We start from the raw sequence: 23,497 nt of genomic DNA, 5'->3' as shown, positions 1-23,497 counted from the left end.
GCTACTTGAACATTCCACAAAAAACCTGGAAACACAATCCTCTATAACTTCACTTAGAATCAAAATTTACTTTAAAGACAACACTGGGGAAGCAAGAGGACAACACTACAACATTGCTTCCTTTTATTCCCTCCAGGATCCCGATAATGCAAAGATGAGGCTTAAAACACAGTGCTCATCACAACACAACAATCAAGGCCCAGCATTGTGGCATGTGCCTGTAAGGCAGGAGTTCAAGGCCACCACAGCGATTACCTAGAAGGGAAAATCACTCAGACAACAAATAGCACGTGGAAAGAAGGGGACACAACTATAGAAAGATGTCCAGCCTTTAGATAATATAACGTGATCTTGCCATCTACAAACTTGTCGAACAACATTCAAGCCTGTCCTGGGATATATGTGGCCCCACAGACTGCAGGTTGGACATGATTATGCAAATCACCTCCATATTATTTAAACCAGATACAATTAAAAATAATCCTTGTTATATCATATTGTCAAAGGAAATGGTACATACAGGCACAATTATAAGGTCTTTATTTTCCATGTGAGAGGTGTTGGGTCCACAGATGCAGGTCAACTGTACTCACACAAAGTAGATGCTGGCCTCCATTCAGTTCTTGCCTGCTAAGCCAGTTCCTTCCCAATGTCCAAACAGAACCAGACAAAAGAGAAAGAAAACAAACATGGCAAACAAAGGCTGGGAGAATTAAGGCAAGTCAGTCCATTCCAGAGAGCAGTTGGCCACTAGGCCAACATTTTAGTGGACAATGGTGCTTTATTTTAGGTCAGCTCTAGTAAAGGGGCACATATATAGCTGCAAAATCAAGAACTATATAGTCATCTATTTGAGAAGTATCTGAATTACATTAGAGGGGCTTAGGTATCTATCATAAGATGGGAAATTAAGCAAGAAATCCTCGGAAGCTTCACAGTGACCACAAAAACATATTTCTTGTCTTTTTTCCTGGAGGATTCTGAATCTGGTATATCAGGTAAGGCTCAAAATGCCCCAACGCTGAGATGCACTACTACTTACTGAAGCCCAGGACACAGTCCAAGAAAGTCTAGCATACATGTCTAAGCACTGAGACGCTGCCAGCAAAATCACTATACCCACCAGGATAAGCTAGGAAGCAGAGCTACAATTCTCCTTTGTCTGGAAAATCCTCTGGCCAGCCATATTTCCCTCTCAATTAAAAATAGATGTCTATCAGCAGCTGTCCTAGCCTTGCCTAAACTTCTACCTCAAAACTCTAACACATAATCAAATTATAGCATTACACTCATGAGCAATTTTAAGTGAACTAAGCAGCAGACCTGATGAATCTGATACATTATATCCTTAAGAATGCTGAAATCTTTATAGTGTTGTTTTTTATTTTTCTTATTTAAAAAACTTACATATAGGAACTTCCTATCAGAAAATAACCCTGAAGGGGCCCACTGGGCCATGGAGATGCAGCTCCTCTATTTCTTAAACATGTTCTAAGACAAGCACCACCTCAAAAACTGTTCTATGAAAACAGGCGCAAGTCCAATCCAAAGTTTGGAGAAAATGTCACTAAGAATCAGGTGCTTTCCTTGAAAATGGAGAGCAACACCCCGTTCTTGTACGCATATCTCTCCTCAGAGAAGGTCCCCCAAATACCTCAAAACCAAAATACAGATTGGCAACATATAATCTCTGTCCATGAAAAGAAAATTTCCCATCTTTTATCAATAAGTTATAAATAATTTAAAAATCTTTAGACCCACATAAACAAATAAATGTTTAATAATTACTTCAGTCTTATTAGTTTATGAAAATGTATAACAGTATACATACTACCTGTAATTAAAATGTAATTAAATCTAATACACATGCTGATTTCAGAAATATCTTTCTGCAGAGAAATATACAAAAAAGTGCTTCTGAAAATAAAAAGAGTAAGAACTGTCAGAAACCTATATAAAGAGATTAGAAATAAAAAGAACAGGGGCAGGGACTGGAGAGAGCACCCAGGGTCAATTCTCAGCACCCACATGGCAGCTTACAACTATCTGTAACTACAGTTCCAAATACCTAACACCCTTCCACAGACAGACAAAACAAACACCAATGCACATAAAAACAAATAATAAGAAAAAAAAAGGTCGGGCACTGGTGGCGCACGCCTTTAATCCCAGCCCTCGGGAGACAGAGGTAGGCAGATCTCTGAGTTCGAGGACAGCCTGGTCTACAGAGCGAGTTCCAGGACAACCTCCAGAGCAATATAGAGAAACCCTGTGTAGAAAAAAACAAAAAGACCAGAGGCAGAGCTACAATAAGATATATCTGAAAATTTAAGAACATGCTTATTTACTCTTAGCTGTATCCTCAAGAATGGACATTTTGACCAGGGTCTCTAGTATCTAACAATTTGGAGCTCCTAGCAGCAAAGCATTGTGTGGTCACGAGTGGTGATCCCAAGGTCTCCAAACATGCAGGTCACACTTTTCCATTAGCAGATGATGAACCTTTTCAGGCTGGTTTTCATGTTCTGATGATGCTCTTTCGCTGACACAAAATCCATAGACCACAGATCCCTTCTCCAGTAGTGAGTTACTCCCCTACACTTTCCTTTGCCAGCTCTCTTCTCTTCTTGTCCCTAGCCTGGTGTGTCATGTGTGAGCTGGTGACTCCAAAAGATGGTCAGCACTGCCCTATTTATTCACAAACCCCAACACTTACCTACCTACCATCCAGTCACTTGTACCTATACCTTTGGACCCTCCCTCAAGCCTGTTCCTTTTCCAGCTCTGTAAAGGACTCTCTACCAGGACATCTTCTTAGCAGATAATCTACCTAAGTGACAACCCTGTCTTGTTTCCTAACCCACTGTGACTAAACATATCCAGGTCACTAGCTCCTTTAGCTTCCACCAGGAAGCAGGGGGTAAAAAAAGGAAAAAAAAAAAAAGGCTCGAATGACTTAAAAAACTGTAGCTCATTTCCCTGCAAACTGACAGCCCATGTTCCATTCAAGATCACTAACCTCACCCTAGCTTTTTTAAAAATATATTTTTATGTATATGGGTGTTTTGACTGCATGAATATCTGTGTACCGCTTCTATGCCATGTGTCCATGGAGGACAGATTTCCTGGAACTGGAGTTACTTACTGATGGTTCTGATGTACCATAAGGGTGCTGGGAATTAAAACCCAGTACTGAGGAAGAGAAGCCAATGCTCTTAACTGCTGAGCCATGTCTCCACCCTACCCCCAAGCTTATTCTTGTGTGGCATCCAGCTTTGTTCATACACTAGTACTTGACCTTAAGAGTCATTATTCAAAAGCACTGGCTTCCCACCATTCCTACAAAGTCAATACCTTTCTATCACCCTGGTTGGGGGGGGGCACACGCTGGAGGTGGAATAACCCTTTCATAGAAGCTGCGTAAGACCACTGGGAAAAACGGATATTACATTATGATTCATAACTATCAAATTTACAGTTATGAAGTACCAACAAAAATAGTTTTATGGTTGGGTGGATCACTACAACATGAAAAAATGTATTGAGTTACAACATTAGGAAGGTTGAAAACCATCACTAGGGTCTCCTTGCCTTTGAGGTCTTCTCTGTTGCTTCCACCTAAGAAAGTCTTTGCTTGCGTTCATTTTAACTACTGCATGGAACACAAGCTGTTGGAGTTTTCTAATTTTTTTCCACTGAAGAACAACGTTGCCTTTCCTCACAAGTCTCCTCTAGGGCTCCTCTCATACCTGGGCCACGACAGAGCCCAGCAAACATAACAAAAGAATCAATCAAAAGACTGCATATCTTTCCATTCTCAACACCAAACAGAAATGCAGAAGCCATGCAGGAAGAGAAAGAGAACCCTGGCTCATTGCATTAAGTTTCAGTTGTCCCATGAAGAACTTAAACCAGTGTAATTTGCCATTAGTTTCCCTAACCTGAACTATTTGGAACCAAAGTCTACTGGTTCCTAAAAATTATTTCATGTACTGGTTAGTTTTTTGTCTGCTGAACAAGCTCAGGTCATACTGAAAAAATGGAAACCTCAATTAAGAAAATGCCTCCATAACAGTGGCCTATGGGTCATTTTCTTAATTAATCATTGATGTGGGAGGATCCAGCCCAATGTGGGTGATCCCACCCTTAGGCAAGTGGACCTGAGTTGTACTATCAATCTTTATTTATTTATTTATTTATTTATTTATTTATTTATTTATTTAAATTAGAAACAAGTTGCTTCACATGTCAATTCCAGGTCCCTCTCCATTTCCCTCCCCTCCTCCCGTGCCCTCCCACCAACCCCCACAATATCCCCTCATTTCCCCAGGGCATTTCATCCAGGGCAGGGCCTAGACCCTCCCTCAAGAGTTCAGGGTGAGAATGCATCTCTCATTGTTGCATGGGAGTCCGAAGTCCATTTGTATACCCGGAATAAATATTGATCTACTACCCAAGGCTCAATAGATTACCTAGGCCTCCTCACTGACACCCACATTCAAGGGGTCTTGATCAGTCCCATGCTGGATTCCCAGGCATCAGCCTGGGATTCAAGAGTTAACCCTTGTTTCTGGGGGTTAAACCAGCCCAGTCTTAATCCCTCTGGTCATCCAGCCTCCCTCTCTGTTACTGGCTTTCTTGAGTTCAGCTCAGTGCTTAGCCGTGTGGGAGTCTGCCTCTGCTTCCATCAGCCACTGAATGAAGGTTCTGGTTCCCAGACTCTCTGGCCATGGGATTGTAGGCTGGCACTCCCCAGATCTATGTCTAAAATCCATATATGAGAGAGTACATGCCATGTTTCTCTTTTTGTGACTGGGTTACCTCGTTCAGGATGGTTTCTTCTAGTGCCATCCATTTGCCTGCAAATTTCAGGATTCCATTGTTTTTTTTTCTGCTGAATAGTACTCCATTGTGTAAATGTACCACATTTTCTCTATCCACTCTTCGGTTGAGGGGCATCTAGGTTGCTTCCAAGTCTCCAAAATTTACAAAGAACTCAAAAAGCAAGTCTCCAAAACACCAAAGGATCCAATTAAAAAGTGGGCTACAGAACTAAATAGAGAATTTTCAATTGAGGAGGCTAAAATGGCTAAGAGGCACTTGAGAAAGTGCTCAACATCCTTATCTGTCCAGGAAATGCAAATCAAAACAACTCTGAGATACCATCTCATTCCTGTCAGAATGGCTAAAATCAAAAACACCAAAGACAATTTATGCTGGAGATGATGTGGTAAAAGGGGAACACTCATCCATTGCTGGTGGGAGTGCCAGCTTGTACAGCCACTTTGGAAATCAGTATGGAGATTCCTCAGGAAAATGGGAATAAACCGACCACAAGACCCAGCAACTCCACTATTAGGCATATATCCAAAAGATGCTCATTCATACAACAAGGATGTCTGTTCTACTATGTTCATAGCAGCATTATTTGTAATAGCCAGAACTTGGAAGCAACCTTGAGTTGTACTTTTAAAAGGCAAAGTAGTAAGCCATGGGGAATAAGAAGCATCATTCTTCCATGGATTTGCTTCCGTTCCAAATTCCAGGTTCCTGCCTTGAGTTCTTGTCCAGGCTTCTCTCAATAATGGCTTTTGGTCCTTTATCACAGAAATAGGAAAACCAAACTAAAACAACTCTCAAAAGTATAACCCACCCTCATTCCCAATTCCTCAAAAAAAAAAAAAAAAAGAGGAAGGCCATTAGTTCAGGGCAACATATTTTCCTTTTTTAATGTAACAGATCTAGCTTTTTATATCAATGTTTCCTTGCCATGTGAAAATCCATACATTTTAAGACACCAGATATAATGGAGAAAATTCAAGACAGATCACAAAACACAGTCAAGGAACTGCAAACAAACTATGTAAGCATAGGCTAGTGAAGCCATTCCCAGGGAACTCAGGGCTGCTAAACATCTGAATATAATTAAAAACTCTGCAAAAAAGGAAACTACATAGCCATGAACAAGCCAGATTCCCTCAGAACCTCTATTTCCTTTCCATCAAATGGGACCTGTTAATGATGCCTCTCAAGAAGCCACTGTGGGAATAAGGTCATTTTACACACTGAAAAAGATGCCATGCAGCCTGTGCCTTGACCTCTTTACTAGTCCCACCACTGAAGGCTGTTCCCAGATGCTCAATGCCACATGGCCTGGCCCACCCTGTGCCTCCAAAATAAACAGTACAGGCAAAGGACCCAATTCACTTCCCAAAAGCATCTATGAATCTTTCTCAAAAGTTCACATGTGCCTTTATAGAAAAGGTGCCCTACACTTTTATGAACAAAAATCCTTCTTTAGTTTACTGTGATTTTGAGGGGGTCAAGGGAAACAGTTGACTGAATTCTTCCAAGATTCTAGAAAGACATACTGCTACAGCTCCTCTAGACCATTCTTCAAAGCAGGAGTTCCCAACACGGAACATATTTTGTCAGTGCCTGGAGATATTGGACTGTAACATCCAGGACAGAAGAAGGGCCATGGGTAGTGGCCAGGGTCACTGCCAAACATTACCACATTACCAAGGTGAGAGTGTTAACTTGTACAGCCCTGCTGCAGAACTAGAGGAGAAGGCAAGGCCCTTTGCCCAGGCCCTCTGTGAAACCCTTGACCACTACACCTAACAAGTTTAGGTCTCCAAAGTAGCAGCCAAGGCTGACAGAGGAACCTGGAGTGGATGCTGTCACTCTGGAGTAATGGTGGAGCTTGAGAAACATTGAAAAAGGGAAGATAGGAATACATCAGGTAAGGGATTCCCTGTGCTTAAAACATGGAAATGCCGGGTGTTGGTGGCATACAACTTTAATCCCAGCACTCCCGGGAGGCAGAGGGAGGTGGACCTACAAGAGCTAGTTCCAAAGCCACAGAGAAATCCTGTCTCCAAAAACAAATAAACAAACAAACAAAGAACACCATGGTAAAAGCAAATGTTCTCACTGAAGTCTTAATGTGTGCCTGGTTACCAAGCAGGCACAGGCAATGACAGCTGGGCCTGGACTTCATGCCACTGAATTTTCAGGGAGGACTAAGAACAAAACATGAGAGAGGTCAGGCAGTATTGGTGTGGGTCCTAGAACCCAGAGGCTAATAACATTGCTCCCATAACCCTGGACACAGCACTGGCAACCAAAAACTACTGAAAGGAAGGTAGGAGAGCTAAGGGGATTGTCATAAGAACAATGAACAGAAAATCACCAGTGGTTTTGAAAACAGGCAGGTTTCACTGCAAAATAAAAAAGTGTTAACACAGTGTTAACAGTGATCACCTCTTACCAGGACGCCTCACTGTTCCCACTATCTGATTGTACAACAGATTCAGAACATGGCACACTGTAAAAGCTGTCATTCTCTTAGTTCTGAGAAATACTAAGGTTAGAGAAGATCTGACACGGGAAAAGAAGATAAACACTCAGGCATTCCTTGTACTGATATTTCAAAATTAGTTTTTCAAGGCCAAAAGTCATTTTTTAAAACACATGGTCAGTTTTGTTTTGTTTTTTTGCTAAGATTTGTCAAATCATTACTATAGGAGTAAGTATATGGAAATATGGAAGCTTTCACTGTCACCAACAAACACAAGGAAGAAGAGACGCGGCCGCCTGGGGGTTGACCAGTTACCACCTGCACACTATACCTTCAGCAGCTGAGATGTAGCACTGGGGAACAGAGACACTGGCCCAGTGTTCAAAACTAACAGATTCTATTCTTGGCAAAAGCAGACACCCCATTATAATACCTTGGCTTGTTAGGTCAGAGATTCCACAGATAATTCCTGCTATAACTGGGAAGAAGGAAGATGTGAAATCATCTATCAAGTCAGACCTAACACTCATCAGTACTACATAACTCTTGTAATACAAATGTCTTTTGTTTGACTGTAACACAAATCAAGCTTCTACTGGCAGCTTTAACCCATTAACAAACAGCAAGATAAGCCAGTCTTGATGACATTCAGAATTTTGTAAAAGTAAAATAGTTCGCATACATGATTCCATCAACAAAGGGAATCTGGGAAAAGCTGCTAAATCAACCTCCCCTACCCCTCTTGTTGCGAGCTCATCAGAGAAGATGTAAAACTCATACTCTTTGGCTATATTGGTTATATTCTTATCACCAATGGCACACTCATAGTTACAACTCTTCGCTGTATGCACCATAAAATCCAGATACCAAAAGCACCCGCCAAGACTCCTGAAGCACAGAAACTAAGAATAACTTACCATATTTGGCACATTGGTGACTGATGTATTCTTGATATCTGTAGGAAAAGCAGGCAAACTATTGACCATGCTCTGTTTGCTGGATAACTGGGGATTCACTCCAGTGGCTCCCATCTGCTGCCCTCCAGCAGTTTGACTAAAGGGTTGTCCAAATGGACTTGTGTTACCAGTCATTCCCATCTGAAACAAAAAGAGGAAAAATCAGCTGTCACGACACAAGCACAACCCCCCCCCCCAAAAAAACAGACTTCGGAAATGCTTGCCTGACCCATTGATGACAAGATGTGATCTCCTGCGACCCCTTCTTCCAGTTATAAATAAAAGCTTCATTATCAAAGTTCATTGTTAGAATTGTGAAAGTTTCATTTAAAAAGTTAAAGCTATAGACAGCAACTAACAAAGTGGCTTAAATGATTCAGTTGTTTCCTAATTACAGGCCCAGAAGAGGCCAGCACTTTTCTCCCCTCATCACTGGGCAAAGCCCTGTCCAGCAGCAGCCAAGTCTCACACAGCAAAGGCCCTGACTTGATGACCCTGGGGGCTTCTTCAGCTAATCTTTAATTGTTCCCTAAGTGCTTTTTGTTTCTCTCATGTTCTTCATCAGATTTTAACCAAGTTTCAACTAGCTCAAAATGCAGAGTAAGAACACAATGAAAGGATAAAATATGTGGGTTCTTTATACATAAAAATATTCAGGCAAGGCAGGTGATGAGGGGGGGGGTGAAAACTGAAGGCAACTTCACAACAGCAGAGACTGTATCAATCATTATTACACATGCTGCATATTTGCCCCAATAGAGTTGGTTTTTATTTTTCTTTTAAACTAAGGTGAAATAAAACCAACAATCAGGTAAAGTAAGGCAAAATCAGGAAGCGAGGCCTCACACCTCTGCCTCCATAGGTCAGCCACACACAGTTAGCTCCAACCTCCTTGAGTGCATGTGGGAGCCTCCTTGAGGAGGAAAAAAGAAACAGGGTGCTCAAGTTACCCATCTCTTTTTCACAGAGCTAGAATATTCTTCCCTGCTGTCTACTGCTTGCTCTGCATGTCTGTCATCATATTCTGTTTGATGTTTGGACTAGGAAGAACAATCTTAAGCAGGGAAGACTTCCAGGGAAGATAGTTTCACTAAATGTTCTAAGCCATAGGCTTCATCTCCAGTAACACACACTGGTTAAGTCCTACCTGAGAAATCACTACCAGCCTCAGCTGGTAACTATCATGCCAGTAAGCTCCCTCTGTATAATGTATAGTTCTACCATGGACTTCAATCTTTTTGCTTCCAGGAACTAGATCACTTAATTTCTTTTAGCTTTAAAAGTTTAGATTGCAAACAAATCCTCATGCAACACAATTAACTCCAATTGATGTCAATAATGACTATATGCCAAAGGGGCAGGAAAGCAGAGCTTGATGTGTGCACCTGAGCTTCTCATCTTTCTGAAAGTGAACCTTTCTACTAGGTACTTAGTGTGAGTAATCTGAAACACAAATCCTTCACTAAACCCAGGAATGAGGCTCAGCCCTGAGTTCAGGAGATGTAAGTCAAGGCAGTAGCTAAGTGAGTACAAAGGTCATCCTGATCCTAACAAGATTCCTCCAATGTATCTGAAACTCAGAAAAACAATTTTCTGTTCTCAAAAAGCAACACACTAGGTGAATTCAAGTAGCAACTACTACTCTGAATTTGTTTTTTTTTGTTTGTTTGTTTGTTTTGTTTTGTTTTTACATAACTCAGGCCATTATAGCTTAGTGGAAAGCTGGACCATCTTGCTGGCCCTGAAACACTGGTCCTAAAGACCTAGAATTTGAAAAACAGTAACAAAAACTCACAGAAGTAAAACAAAACATTTCTGAACACATGCTTTTTTTTTTTTAACTCAACCACAATCAATCCACCCTTACTGTCCACCAATATCTGCTATGAACCAATCCCAGTTGAGAATGTATACAGAGATTTTTCCTACTTTCCAAGGGACTTGGATCCTTATATACTTGAACAAACACTGGCTGGAAGGTTCCAACTTAATGAGAATACAGGACCAAGAACCAAAGTATGTAGCATGTATGGAAAGGCCAACTGCCATCATATGCCCCTGCACTGAAGAAAGAGACCACAGGTATAGGACAATAAACTTCCCCAAGGGTTCTCTGTGACTCTCAAAGTATGTCTGACCTATTCTTTGCAAAACAAACAAAAAAATCTGTTTATGAAACTGCAACCATTCCTGACACCATTCTAAAAATTACCCTGCTAAGCCAAAAATCAGGTAGTATATATGGTCAGATAGGGTAGTGTTTGCCTGATTAGACTCTGGCATTTTCTAACTGGCTTATTTTAAGAGGTAATACTGTGCTTCGAAACATTCTTGTGGGTGTCTTTAGGAAATTTCTTGCTCCATCTCTACTCCAATTACTCCACCCCTTTCTTTAATTTTAAATTACTAAGATATAGTCTTGCTGTGTTTATTGCCTAGGCTGGCTTTGAACTTCCCATCTCAGCCTTGTGTATACTAACACACACAGTTTTTCTCAGGAAATTTTTATATATCTTCTCCTTGGCAAGCTGACCATTTCAGCATGGCTTTAATTCCCAAAGGGAAGAATCATAGACAAAGTCTAAGGTCATACACAGCATATTGCAGACATCCAGTTCAAAGGAACCCAGTACACATTTTGAAAGTTTGAAGTTAAAGGCAAAAGTCCCATCCTGAGCCTATAACAAAAAGAAATTCAGACTTCAAAGGCCCAAACTTGAGTGTCAGGCACCATACCCATTTGTGACACCAGCCCATCTCCAGTCAGAGCAGAGCTAGTAGTTGAGTTTAAGGCTAAAGAAGTAGACAGAAGTCTCCAAGAGGTCACTACAGTTCATCCCAAGTGACTTGTCTCATTTTGAAAGGAGTGACAGATTAGGACGAAATCAAAAGCCTCAGCTGCAGATTAAGGGAAAAGTCATTTACTTTTAGAGTGTCTAGATTTCTGGATTCCCACTTCTGTTATCTACTCTTTCGTTGATCAAATCAAATTATATATGGTTCCCAAGTCTAAGCTAATACACTGCTTAGCACCAGTGCTTACAATCAAGTGGTAAAATTGAGATGTCTAAATAAAATTTAGATGTCTAAATCCAATTGACAATCAAATCTACTTAGTCCTTTAAATTCCTAAAAACCTTAACTTTGAGTACAACCCAAAGCAAAAAAAGGAACTGTCAATGATGGTGAAATTTATTTGGAACAAAATATTAACGGTAGAATGTTGTTACTCTCATTTATCAGTAGCCCGTATGGTAATGTGCTTTTTACTCTATCTTTCCAAACAGTGCCCTTCAAGTACTTAATTCAAGTTCAAATTTTTTCTAGTTAAGTACAGTAGTAGTCAAAAACACACAAAACTCCCCTAAAGTGAAATCTATTCAAGTTTCTCAGTTCTATCCACTTGCCATGAAAAAGCATTGTGATCATGTATGCTACATGCATGCCACATGTTGGCCATTCAAGAATCTGCTTATCTGGTAATGGCTTTCTTTATTAGGAGAATAAAACTATGTAAACTGTAGCACCATGAATGAAAAATGCACACAACACATAAGGCAAGAAATCCAAGTGCTAGACCTGAGCCTGCACAGCCAAGTTAGGAGACCCATTGAGAGAAGGGGCTGTAGGAGAAGGAGAATACTCTTGCAAGCTTTGTTCACTGACACAAGAGCAGTTGTAACAAACAGCCAATAATCCAGCAACAGGCCACAAACTGCTTGGCCGTCTCCAAAACAATGAGAGAAAGAGTGGGCTATCTTCCTTCAACACTGACAAATACCATTATAGACAGAAGATGAAAATCAAAGAGCACTGCTCAACTCCACAGAGTTATCCACAATAATATTTATGCCAATCCATGCTGAGTCTGTCTTGGGCACAAAACCAGGAGATCCTGCTTCCCTCAAACATTTGTCTGACAGTGAGTGTACTTAGTATTTGGGGAGGGAACTAAATAAATGACCACTCCAAGATGTCACCACTTTAAGAAGCCCTCTGGAACAAGAGCACAGGTCAGCCCTGGAGAAAGCAAGTCACTGAAGTCAGGGCAAAACAGCACAGAATAATCTGGGGGGAGGGGGCACCAGGAGAAGTGGCTGTCCTCTTTTTTTTAATCCTCTAAACTTTGGAAGTAAAACTGGTTAAGTACTGAGTTCAGATCCTCAGCACCAATGTAAAAGCTGTGCACAGTGACATGCACTTATAAGATACACCCACACCAGCACATGCATTTGCTATATACACAAACAAATAATAATAAACAATATAGCCGGGCGGTAGTGGCGCACGCCTTTAATCCCAGCACTCGGGAGGTAGAGGCAGGCGGATCTCTGTGAGTTCGAAGCCAGCCTGGTCTACCGAGTGAGTTCCAGGACAGCCTCCAAAACAATACAGAGAAACCCTGTCTTGAAAAAACCAAAAATAAATAAATAAATAAACAAACAAACAATATAAAATATACTTTCAAGGTTCTGAGTTACTAGATAGTCAATTGACAGTTCACTTGATCATGCTAAAAAGTTGAAGCCACTGTAGAGGTGATTTTAACAGGATGGCAGTTTTGTGTTTGATCACAAATAAGGATGGGAGAACAGTCTGGCCATAAAGCAAATCCTTCCTGCCTTACTTTCTAAGCCAACAAACCTTGGCTTTGGTGAAAAATTCCATTATGTCCTAAGTTAGAGACACCCCCCCCCCAAAAAAAAACTCAAACAGTCCTGGGCACCAGAATACTAACATACTGATTGGAAAAAAAAAAACTTCCTCAATTTGCTTCAATGAAGAACAAATGCTGTATTTTCTACCTGTAATGATGTAACAGTTATAGAAATATTATTAAAACAAGCTCTGGACTCCAAAAGAACAAAGTTTCTCTCTCCACTGCATTAACCAAGAGAGCATCCTAATTGTTCACCTCCCTCTCCTAACTCATCCTATCAAGCAAGATCCATATCAAAAAGACAATAAACACCTCTTACCCATCAAAAAGGTAAGACACAGAAATCCAAAACTAGAGGGTTTAAGGCACGATGACACTACTATTGAAAAGGAGTGAGTCAAAGGCACAGGTGGGTCACTGCAAAGGAGGTCCCTTCCAAGGGCAAGCTTTACAGCAGTGGTATGACACAGATTACCTTCATGCTTCTCTGTAGGATGGGAGTGAGGACAGGCATTTTCTCCACATGGAGGCCACACCAGTGGTAGCTTCTCTCCCAAAAGAGCAGTCCATACTCAGAGAACAAGCAGCTTCTCCTGACTTCAAAGAACCCTATGCATGCCTCATGTAAGAATTTTGCTGTACAGAAAACCACTCAAGAAGCCAATCATTCTGCAACAAATGAACTCCGGTTTTCATCTCCAGATGATCACTCAAAGGAATATCCAACTCCAGCAAAATGCCAGATAGGTATGACCAAAGCTACACGTATAATGAATGGAACAAGCTATGTGATCAGCAGAGGAAGGGGATAACAAGCAGACATATACTATCATGCAGAAGCTCAAAAGGACTCAGCAGGGCCGTGGGGAATGCTTCCAGTGACAACTGCAAAGTTTGATATGATTTCAGTAAGACCACAAATCATTTTTTCTAAAGGAGACTTCAGTTCCCTTCATAATTTTATATGCCACATAATAGCATACATAGCACATGGAGGAAGTGAGACCAAAAAAACATAAGAGAAAAACCAAAGATGACTTTCAGCAATAAGCTACCTATCACTTCACAGACAAGGGAAGGGTTGCCTAGGAAGATCAAGAACATCATAGATCAGCCAGATAACACTGTCCTATACCATGAGGACTGTCACCTCCCCATTGCATAGAACAGATACTGGCTCTGTTCACAAGGAGCTGGCAAACCACAGCCAATGGAACAACAGTAGTATAATGCTTGATGTGAAAAACACAACAAATATTGGTACACTCCCCCAAGTAATATGTCATTTACAGCCAAGCCTATAAGCTTTGGAGTATTAGCTTGGTCTGAATGGTGCTCTGTCACTTGCTATCTGTGTGACCTTTCTTGGGCAATTTTCTTAAGTCTATGCTTTGGTATATGATGGAGATGAAGATACCTCCTTCTAAGGGCTGTGTGAGGACTTAAAAAAAAAATCACATTCATGGAGAATTCCAACTCAGAGTATGTGAATGTTGGCTGCTTGTACTCTTCATGATTATTCTGAGGCTTTGGGATCAAAGTACACTAAATATGGTTTCTTTCCAAATATATTATTATTATATCTGTCTATAATAATAATAATAAAATAAAGGAGCAGTTTTGAGAATATCAAATGATTGGGAGCAGGTTACACAAAAATTGGCAGCAAAAGAGCAGCTGGGATCACTGCATTTGATTGTGAGACATTTTCTGAGAACCATGAAAAACACTAGGATGAGAGCACTCTTAGGGATTACTACCTATAGAAATACTATGAAGAGAAACTTAAATTTTCAAACTGTCCCGGTAAATCACAAATATTTTCAACTTAAAACCTTTTTTCATTCCAACTTAAAATGTATTAAGAAGTAATTGGGTATAGTGGTCCACACCTCTGGTCCTAGTATCTGGGAAGCTAAGGCAGGAGAATCAGCTATATAGAAACACTGTCTCAAGAAAAATTAAGGATCAAAATATACTGGAATAATGCACTGCAATTTGAATCAAAACTTAAACAAGAACAAAAACACTCATGAATAAAGAAACCACGGTGCTTCTTGCTTTCATGTGGGCACACAGCAACTCCACTTGGTGTGCTTTCAGTATGACCTCACAGGCTAGTTAAGCAGACACTTTCAACCTTTCTGTATGCAGTGGAATACAAACAAAACCACAGATTTCTATAAGTTCTATAAAAACAATATGATTCAGCTGGGTGGTGGCAGTACAAAGCTTTAATTCCAGCACTAGGGAGGCAAAGGCAGGTGGATCTCCATGAGTTTGAGGCCAGCCTGGTCTACAGAGCAAATTCCAGGACAGCTAGGGCTATACAGAGAAATCCTGCCTGGAAAAACCAAAACAAAACAAATAATGACACCCAAAATGATTCATACATAAGAAACAAAAAACTGTAAATAATTTAAGAACCAGAAATATTCATTCTTTCTAATAGAAAGAACTATAATTAACCAAGACTATGGCTAGATCATTTGTAAAGTCAAAGCATTTCTCTCTTGGCAACCTACCACTGCTGGAAAAAAGCCAAGAAGGGTAGTTTTCATGGAATGGCTGTATTCAGTCGGTAGCTATCACCCACTTGCTCTTGGAATCCTTCCAGCACCTCAACTTAATGAATGGGAAGAGACATCAACCAATAAGCACATTGTCATGGGCAGCATATTCACCAACCAGAGCACAACTGGGAAGCAGAACTAGGTAAGCTGACACGGGCAGTTTAACAGTCCCATCCTGGTAGCACTGAGAAAGACACAGATCCAGATCTCAACACTTGATGTCAACAGTAAACCCTACTTGCAAAAGTACATATCCTTTGGATACGACTTCTATTAAAGGTGTCATGACAGGGCAATAACTCCAGGCCTAGACACCAGAATCTTTTGGTAATGAAGTCAGTACTCCACAGGCCATCTCTTCAGGATGCAATCTATGTTAATTCAAAAGCAAGACACTGGGCTGGGAGCAGCTGGAAATTTGTTTCTAATCCTGCTCCTAACTAGTCACATGGCAGGGACCAACCTCTTGCCTCCAGCCTCTGACAAGACGGCATCACTTGTCAGGAGCCCTCAATTTAAGAGCATTCGGGTGACCACAGTGGAACTTGCACAATTCCTTCATATCCTAAATCTTATGCCTTTTTACGTTTCAATTAGTGTTTAAATTACATGACAGCTTTATAGTCCTGGGAAATGCAGGTATTCACAGTGAGGAACAATTTGGGATACCAAATTTATCTGGTTTGGAAGTGCCTTATATCAGCGATACTCTCAATGTGGCAAATGGCCATAATGAAAGATCACATCCTGTTATTTACATGGCACAGGACAGGAGCCCACAGCTTCACATTCAGAACTCTTGCAGTTCTACTCTTGAAGAACTTTACAGAAAGCATGGAGTATAAAACAAAATAATCCAAAAGAGGACAAATAATCCAAATGTAAGTGAATTGTTTTGCCTAATTCCATTAAGTCCTAATGCCTTTTAAAGGCAGAAGAACAACTTCTTCAGGATTAAGCAGTCCTTTCCAGCCTGGCCCACAGTAGAAATGAAGAGGAAGGAGAAGAGGAGACAAATGGGAGACATGAGGAAAAATATCATTTTCCTTTATCAACACAAATTTAATTCACACTGTAGTTCAGCTATATGACATAGCAGAATAGATCATCACATGTGCCCTACAGATATGTCATCCTTCACAATACACAGTCAACTCTGTGATGAAAATGACAAATGGACACTACAGGAGAGCTCAAAGGAGCAAGGTAATGTAAGTATCAATAATGTAAGACCCCTAACAATGGGAAGAAGGACGGGCAAAACCCCAGAAGAAAGCAAGCACAAGAAGATGTACCTCTGCTACACCAGGGCACAAAACCAGGAACAAGTTCTCTTTTAGAAAGGAATGTATTTTCATGTATTTATGTTCTGCACATGTGTATGCCACAAGTTCTGGGTAAAAGTGGCTAAAAGACTGTCAGATCCCCTAAGCTAGAGTTACAGGCAGTTGTAAGCTGCCCAAAGTGGGTGCTGGGAACCAAACTCAGGACCTCTGAAGAACAGCAAGTGTTTTTTAACCACTAACCTATCTCTTGGGTTCCAAGAACAAACTCTTAAAAGAAGCTGTTAGTTTTATCATGACAGTGAGCGGACAGTATGTGGAACGAGCTCTGAGAGGGAGCTATAGGGATAAAAACAGGTTCTGTTGTTCTTTTCCCATCCGACAAACTTTATACACAACAGGAGGATTGGAATGGGTAAAGATAGACTCATAACTCTAAACAAATGCAATCACCTGAAGTGTAAAGCACACTGAAAAGTGACTGTCATTTTAAAACGTGCAACTCTGTAACATATCAAATACTGAACTGTAAAAAGCCCTTCAATGGACAAAGGACATTCTTAAATCTAGGGCTCCTGACAAGTGATGCCTGCTTGTCAGAGGCCTCAGAGGAAGCTAAGAGGCTTTAGCACCTGACATATAAAGAGACCCAGAGAAGTACAAAAGAGTGGGGAAGAATTAAGGGACTGGTGGGGTAGAGAGATGACTCTTATAGTATAATCAGCATCTGATTACTGGCAGAGAGAAATACCCTGAAAGATTAAAAAAAAAAAAAAAGACCAAAGTATATAATCCCCAAGAAACATATACAGTAGAGCAAGAGTTGGGGGCGAAATGCAACTACAAAACATACAGTGATTAATCTGGAGAGTTTTCCTCCTTTCTGAAACTGTTTTTTATGCATTATTAGTGCGCGCTTTCTCTCCTCTCTCTCCCTCTCCCCCTCCCCCCTCTGTGTGTGTGTGTGTGCGCGTGCGTGCGTGCGTGCGTGCGTGCATGTTCCAGGGACCAAACTCAAGTATTCAGATTTGCATGGCAAGTCCCTACTGAGTTGTTTCAAAGTCCCAGTTTTTCTCTTTTAAAACTTCAGTATTATTTAAATCATCTTTACCAAGTATTATTTTATCGTAAAGAGAAAGTCATTTTCTACTAAAACACTCTAACTCCCCAAAATGACAAAATGACCCACTGTTTGTCTGCACAACCATATTTAAAATATTAACTGAAGCTGTCATCAAGCACTAAATACAACTAGGTAAACCAAACTTATTATGGCTCAGAGATTACACATTGCTCTAATGTGTTATAGTGTGACTAGAAAAACATCTGAATGAATGAGGCTTGGCCACCACTATCAGATCTTTACCACCAGTCTTTGCAAAAAAGGTAGGAAGAAGGGAAAACAGAATCAAATGGAATCAGGACACCAACAGCTGTGTGTTGCTCAAATAGCTTATGTTCACTGCTTCAGCAATCAAGTGTTGGCTCCTGGTACAACAAAGGTGCAATTATCGTTGCAATTTGAACTCTGGATGAATTCTGGCAGCCAGAGATGCTGCTTCATTAGGAGTTATTTGGTACCTTAGCTTTGGAGAGCTTATGAAAGAGAATGGAGTGAGAATTTGCCTGAATATACATACTTAGTTCCCAAGGTGCCATTATAGTCACTAAACAATAAACAAAAGCAAAAACAAGCCACCTTACATAAGGAGCAGACTCTTTCAGCAATGAGAACTATCACATAGCCTACCTGCTACTGCCTAACTATTTACTTATCCATCTATCTATCCATCCATCCATCCCATCCCATCCCATCCCATCCATCCATCCATCCATCCATCCATCCATCCATCCATCCATCCATCCATCCATCCATCCATCCATCCATGATGGTAGCCCTGGCTGTCCTTGAACTCAGATCCACAGGCAGAAGCCTCCCAAATGCTGGGATTAAATGTGTGCTCCACCGCTGACAAACTAGCCCACCTGCTTCTAAACTCAGCTCTGTTGCTGAAATAATGGAAGCTTAAAAGACAGTGGCCATACATATATTTTATCAACCAAGAACAAAGTATCTGTTAGTTATCTTTCAGAAAGTACTATGGAGTGGTAAAGGTACTATGCAGGAGGGACAAGTATTCTCAAGACTACAGTAACAGACATAACTCAAAGAAATCACATGAGTGCTTTCATCTGATCAACTGGATAGAGAGAATTCCCAGTGCAAGTCAGGCCCAACAGACCAAACCAGAATTGGGCCTTGAACTCTCCCTATACAACACCAGTAATGTTCAACATCATCGGCATCAAAAAGAACATGGTAAGACAAAGGAAGAAGCCTGGATCTCTACCATTCGTTGAAGTTTCAAAGTTTATCTCTACTCCAGTAGCCTAAACATATATAATATCACAAGTATGTAGCCACTTGCCCAGAGATGGATGGGTGTTGTTTTGAGACTGGGTTTTACTAGGTAGCTATGGCTGGTGTGGAACACACTATGTAAATCAAATGATAGCCTCAAACTATGAGATCCTGGGATTAAAGACACTTGCCACACCTAGCTTATAAAAGATCTTTTCTATTTGTGTGTGTGTAGGATGTGTGTGAATGTGAGTGCATGCTTACCACACCACATGTACAGAAATCAGAAGACAACTTTTGACAATTGGTTGTCTCCTTCCATCATGGGTTCTAGTTAGTAATCAAACTGAAGTGTCAGGCTTCCACAGCAAGTATTTTTATCTGGGCCATCTGAGGCAAGTCTGGTCAATGCATCAAGTTCCAAGATAGCCAAGGTTACAAAACAAGTCAGTCAGTCAGTCATTCAGTCTATTTGTCTGTCTCTCCCCACCACCCCACCCCCACACAAACAAACAAACAAAACGGGACAGACAGAGTGGAAGAAAACAAGAATGAGCTGGCCTGGCTATCTCAAAACATCATTCACAACAATGACAATCAGGATGAAAGCTGCTCAGATCTGCCAATCAAATTCTAAGAGCCTAGTCAAAGAGTTAGAGTTACCCATCTCCTTTGGTTAACTTCCCCTTGGCTTACAGAACCCGCTGTGGTGATAGCAACAGCAGTAGAACAGACATAGGCTAAGTAAGTCACACAACCTAAAGAGCAGCTCCCCAGTCTGTAATGACCCTACAAAAGTCAATGCTTTATATCTTTATCTCCCTACCCCCCAAAACTTACTCACTCAAAATATACACACACACTCACATATGCACATACATTACACACACTATAACCTCTGCCTCCATCCTTATCTCTGTTTCCCATGCCTGCTCAATAAAAACACCTGCTCACTGCTGAGAATATATAATTCCACTTGCCATTTGCAAAGGACATGCTGACTTCTGGTTTCTGACTTCAATGAGACAGCACATAGGAAAATGCTCTGAAAAACCACAAGACACTATACATACAATTGAGGTGGCTTTACTATTTCTTTCCAAAAGTAGAATGTAAAATATTTCTCTTAGCAACCAGGACTCTCTGAAATGAATACTTTCTAAGTTTTAAAAAGACAGATAAAAACTAAAGTCAGACCAGGCCTTGATGAAACAAGCCTTTAATATCTGCAAGGCAGGGCGGGAGAAATGGCTCAGCCGTAAAAGGCTAGGCTCACAACCAAAAAAAAAAAAAAAAAAAAAAAAAAAACCTGCAAGGCAGAGGCAGGCAGATCTCTGTGAGCGTGAGGCCAGTCTGAGTCTGGTCTTCAGAATGAATTCCAGGACAGCCTAGGCTATACAAGGAAACCCTCTCTTGAAAAACAACAGAAAAGAAACAGGGATTTAATATTAGTGACATTATTAGGAAGTGCCAATATTTAATAATCACTGTAGAGTGATGTCAAACTTCTGGGACTATGTATCTGCATATTACGTATTAAGGATAAGAATACGGTTCTTTGCCTTTGGCATTTGAAAGATGGCACAATCTCTGTAGACCAGGCTGGTCTTGAGCTCACAGAGATTTACCTGCCTTTGCTTCTTGAGTGCTGGGATTAAAAAGTGTGCACCACCATTGCCCAAAAAAATTCCTATTTCTTAACAGGGAATGTCAGAGACTTTTAGATGCTTACCAAAAAGAGTCCAAAACTCTCTGTCCATAGCTAAAAGTAAGAAAGAATTTCTACACAGACAGAATACACATTATACAAGATAAATCTAAGATAAACAAACCTGCTTGAGGGTGAATCTAATTTTTAAGTATGTATGTTTTTGTGTGAGAGACCATGGATTTTAATATGTAAGTCCAGGTTGGCCTTTGAACTTTCAGTCCTGTTACATCTGTGCTGGTGTAGTATACCTAAATTTTGAAAGAATGACTAGAGCAAAATCTCCTGTTGAAATTCCCCCATACCCCTTTTTTGAACCACTCATATGAAACAAAATTTTCACTTGAAAATGTGGTTGTAAGCCCTCAGAAGCAGAAAGAACACAGAAAACATTAATAGGAAAAAACCCTAATAATTCAAAAGTTATGAACGGAGTTAAATCAAGACAATGTGTGTAATTCCCTCCCAGACAGGGTTTCTCTGTATTGCTTTGGAGCCTGTTCTGGAACTTGCTCTGTAGAGCAGCTTGACTTAGAACTCACATAGATCAGCCTGCCTTGCAGGTATTAAAGGCGTGTGCCACCAAACCCCTGGCCCAATTTGTGTTATATTTAATGGTCACAAAGGTTTTCTTTGTTGTTGTTAATTTTGTTGTTGTTGTTTTGAGACAGAATCTTACTATGTAACTCTGGCTTCTCTGAAACTTGCTACGTAGAACAGACTAATTTTGATCTCAGAGACCAAGATTAGCCTGCATCTGCCTCCTGAGTAGAGTTTGTGTGTCACCAAACTCAGTCAATACCAATATTTTAAACAAGATGAAGTATATATATTTTAATCTAACTTTAATGAAAAACTATGAAGAGACACAAATTACATAGACATTCACCTTAGAGGAATGGGAACATAACCCCCATCCTATGGTGTGTGGCACTAGAGAGGGGATTATAGCAGCGAAATCTAAAGATTAAACCTCTGCCAAGCACCAAGAGCAACGATGTGTGCACCCTTGATGGGATGAGAGGAAAATAGCAGTTGAATGAAATGATTTCCTAATTCTTATACTATTCTTTAAAAAAATAATTTTATGTGTATCAAGTGTTTTGCTTGCATTTATGTATATGCATCATGTGTGCCTAGTGCCTGTAGAATTCATCAGATCCCATCGAACGGAGTTACAGATGGCTGGGGTCATGTGGGAGCTGAGAACCAAACCCATGTCCTTTGCAAGAGCAACAAGTGCTTTCCACTGAGCCATCTCTCCTGCGTTTATGATCTTATTCTTATGAGAAAAACAGAGAAATACCAAGAGGCACATTCAGCAATACCCCTAATCAGTTTTCAAAATGTCATGGTCATCAAAAAACAAGAAACAATTAAGAAAAATGCCAACTGTGAGAAAAGCCTAAAAAACTGTGATTATTACATATGGTATAATATCTTTGATGGGCTCCAAGAATAGGAGGATATACAGAAAAAAAAAGAAATCAAAGAAACCAGATTCAAGCATTGCTGTCAAGCAATCATATATCAAAATACTGATTCAATAACTGTGACAAACTGTTAACAGGGAAGGTTTGTTAGAATAAAAGAAGAGGAAACATGGGACTTCTGCACTACCTTGAAAATCTATGAATCTAAAACAGCTCTAAAAATAAGGACTACTTTAATATGAAAAGTAAACTGGCAAAAAAAAAACCAAGATAAGTCTGAGGAATAAAAATTATTCTGTGTTTTATTTTTGAAAAAGTTAAAAACACTGAAAGCAGGTGAGGCTGGAGATATGGTGCAGTGGTTTAGTCCTCATGCAGAAGACCTGGGTTTGGTTCTAACCACCTTTATGATGCCTCATAAGATCTTGTAACTCCAGTTCCAGGAGATGAGTATCTTCTTCTGGCCTCTGATGGTACCAGGTTTGACTGCAGCACATATCCATACATACATACATACAAGCAAAAGACTCATGCAAGTAAATCTTAAAAAAACAAACAAACAAAAAGCCACCCAAAATGTTACAAGTTAAATCTCTCTTTTCCATCACAACATAAGAAAGACAGATGCCTCAGCAGTTAAGAGGACTTGCTACACCTGCCAAGGACCTGGGTCAGGTTCCTCTGTAACTGCAGTAATGGCGCCTTCTCTTGACCTCCATAAAAACTACAAGCACACGATACACAAAAGCAGGTCATACATACATACATACATACATACATACATACATACATACATACATACATCATACACACACACACACAATTTTAAAGACATATTTAGCTAGGCATGGTAGGGCAAACACCTTTAACTTGAGCACTAAGGAAGCAGAGGCAGGTGGATCTCTATAAATTTGAGGACAGCCTGGTCTGTAGACCAAGTTTAAGGACAGCCGGGGCTATGCAGAGACCCACTCTCAAAACAAAACAAAAACAAAGAATAAAAGTACAGATATTTCAGAGGCAAGTTGCTCTATAGACTCAAAATATGTAGACGTATTTATGGTGGTCTCCTGCATTCAACACAAACATATGTACTTCTTGAGAAAAATCTACCTTCATATGAGCCTTGCAAAGCCTGACTGGCTGAATACATACTTCAACTAGAGAACTATGGCCTGCTCAGATGTCACGCAAATCTCAGAGCACAGGACTCATTTTT

At 40.4% G+C, this 23,497-nt stretch overlaps 1 protein-coding gene across 4 annotated transcripts in view; it reads right to left on the bottom strand.

Moving 5' to 3' along the window:
* The window catches only part of LOC101842987 (CREB binding protein), a 126,802-nt gene that overhangs the window by 59,421 nt on the left and 43,884 nt on the right, over nucleotides 1–23,497 (bottom strand). For all 4 annotated transcript variants that reach the window (XM_040748159.1, XM_040748160.1, XM_040748161.1 and 1 more), the window contains exon 3: nucleotides 8,221–8,400. In XM_040748159.1, the coding sequence (XP_040604093.1) occupies nucleotides 8,221–8,400 (180 nt within the window). The remainder of the gene's footprint in view (nucleotides 1–8,220; nucleotides 8,401–23,497) is intronic.

Source organism: Mesocricetus auratus, unplaced genomic scaffold (genome assembly GCF_017639785.1).
Source record: "Mesocricetus auratus isolate SY011 unplaced genomic scaffold, BCM_Maur_2.0 Super-Scaffold_100007, whole genome shotgun sequence".
NCBI lineage: Eukaryota > Metazoa > Chordata > Mammalia > Rodentia > Cricetidae > Mesocricetus > Mesocricetus auratus.
Note: the sequence above shows the minus strand (reverse complement) of the source record. Positions and strands in the feature narration are given on the sequence as shown.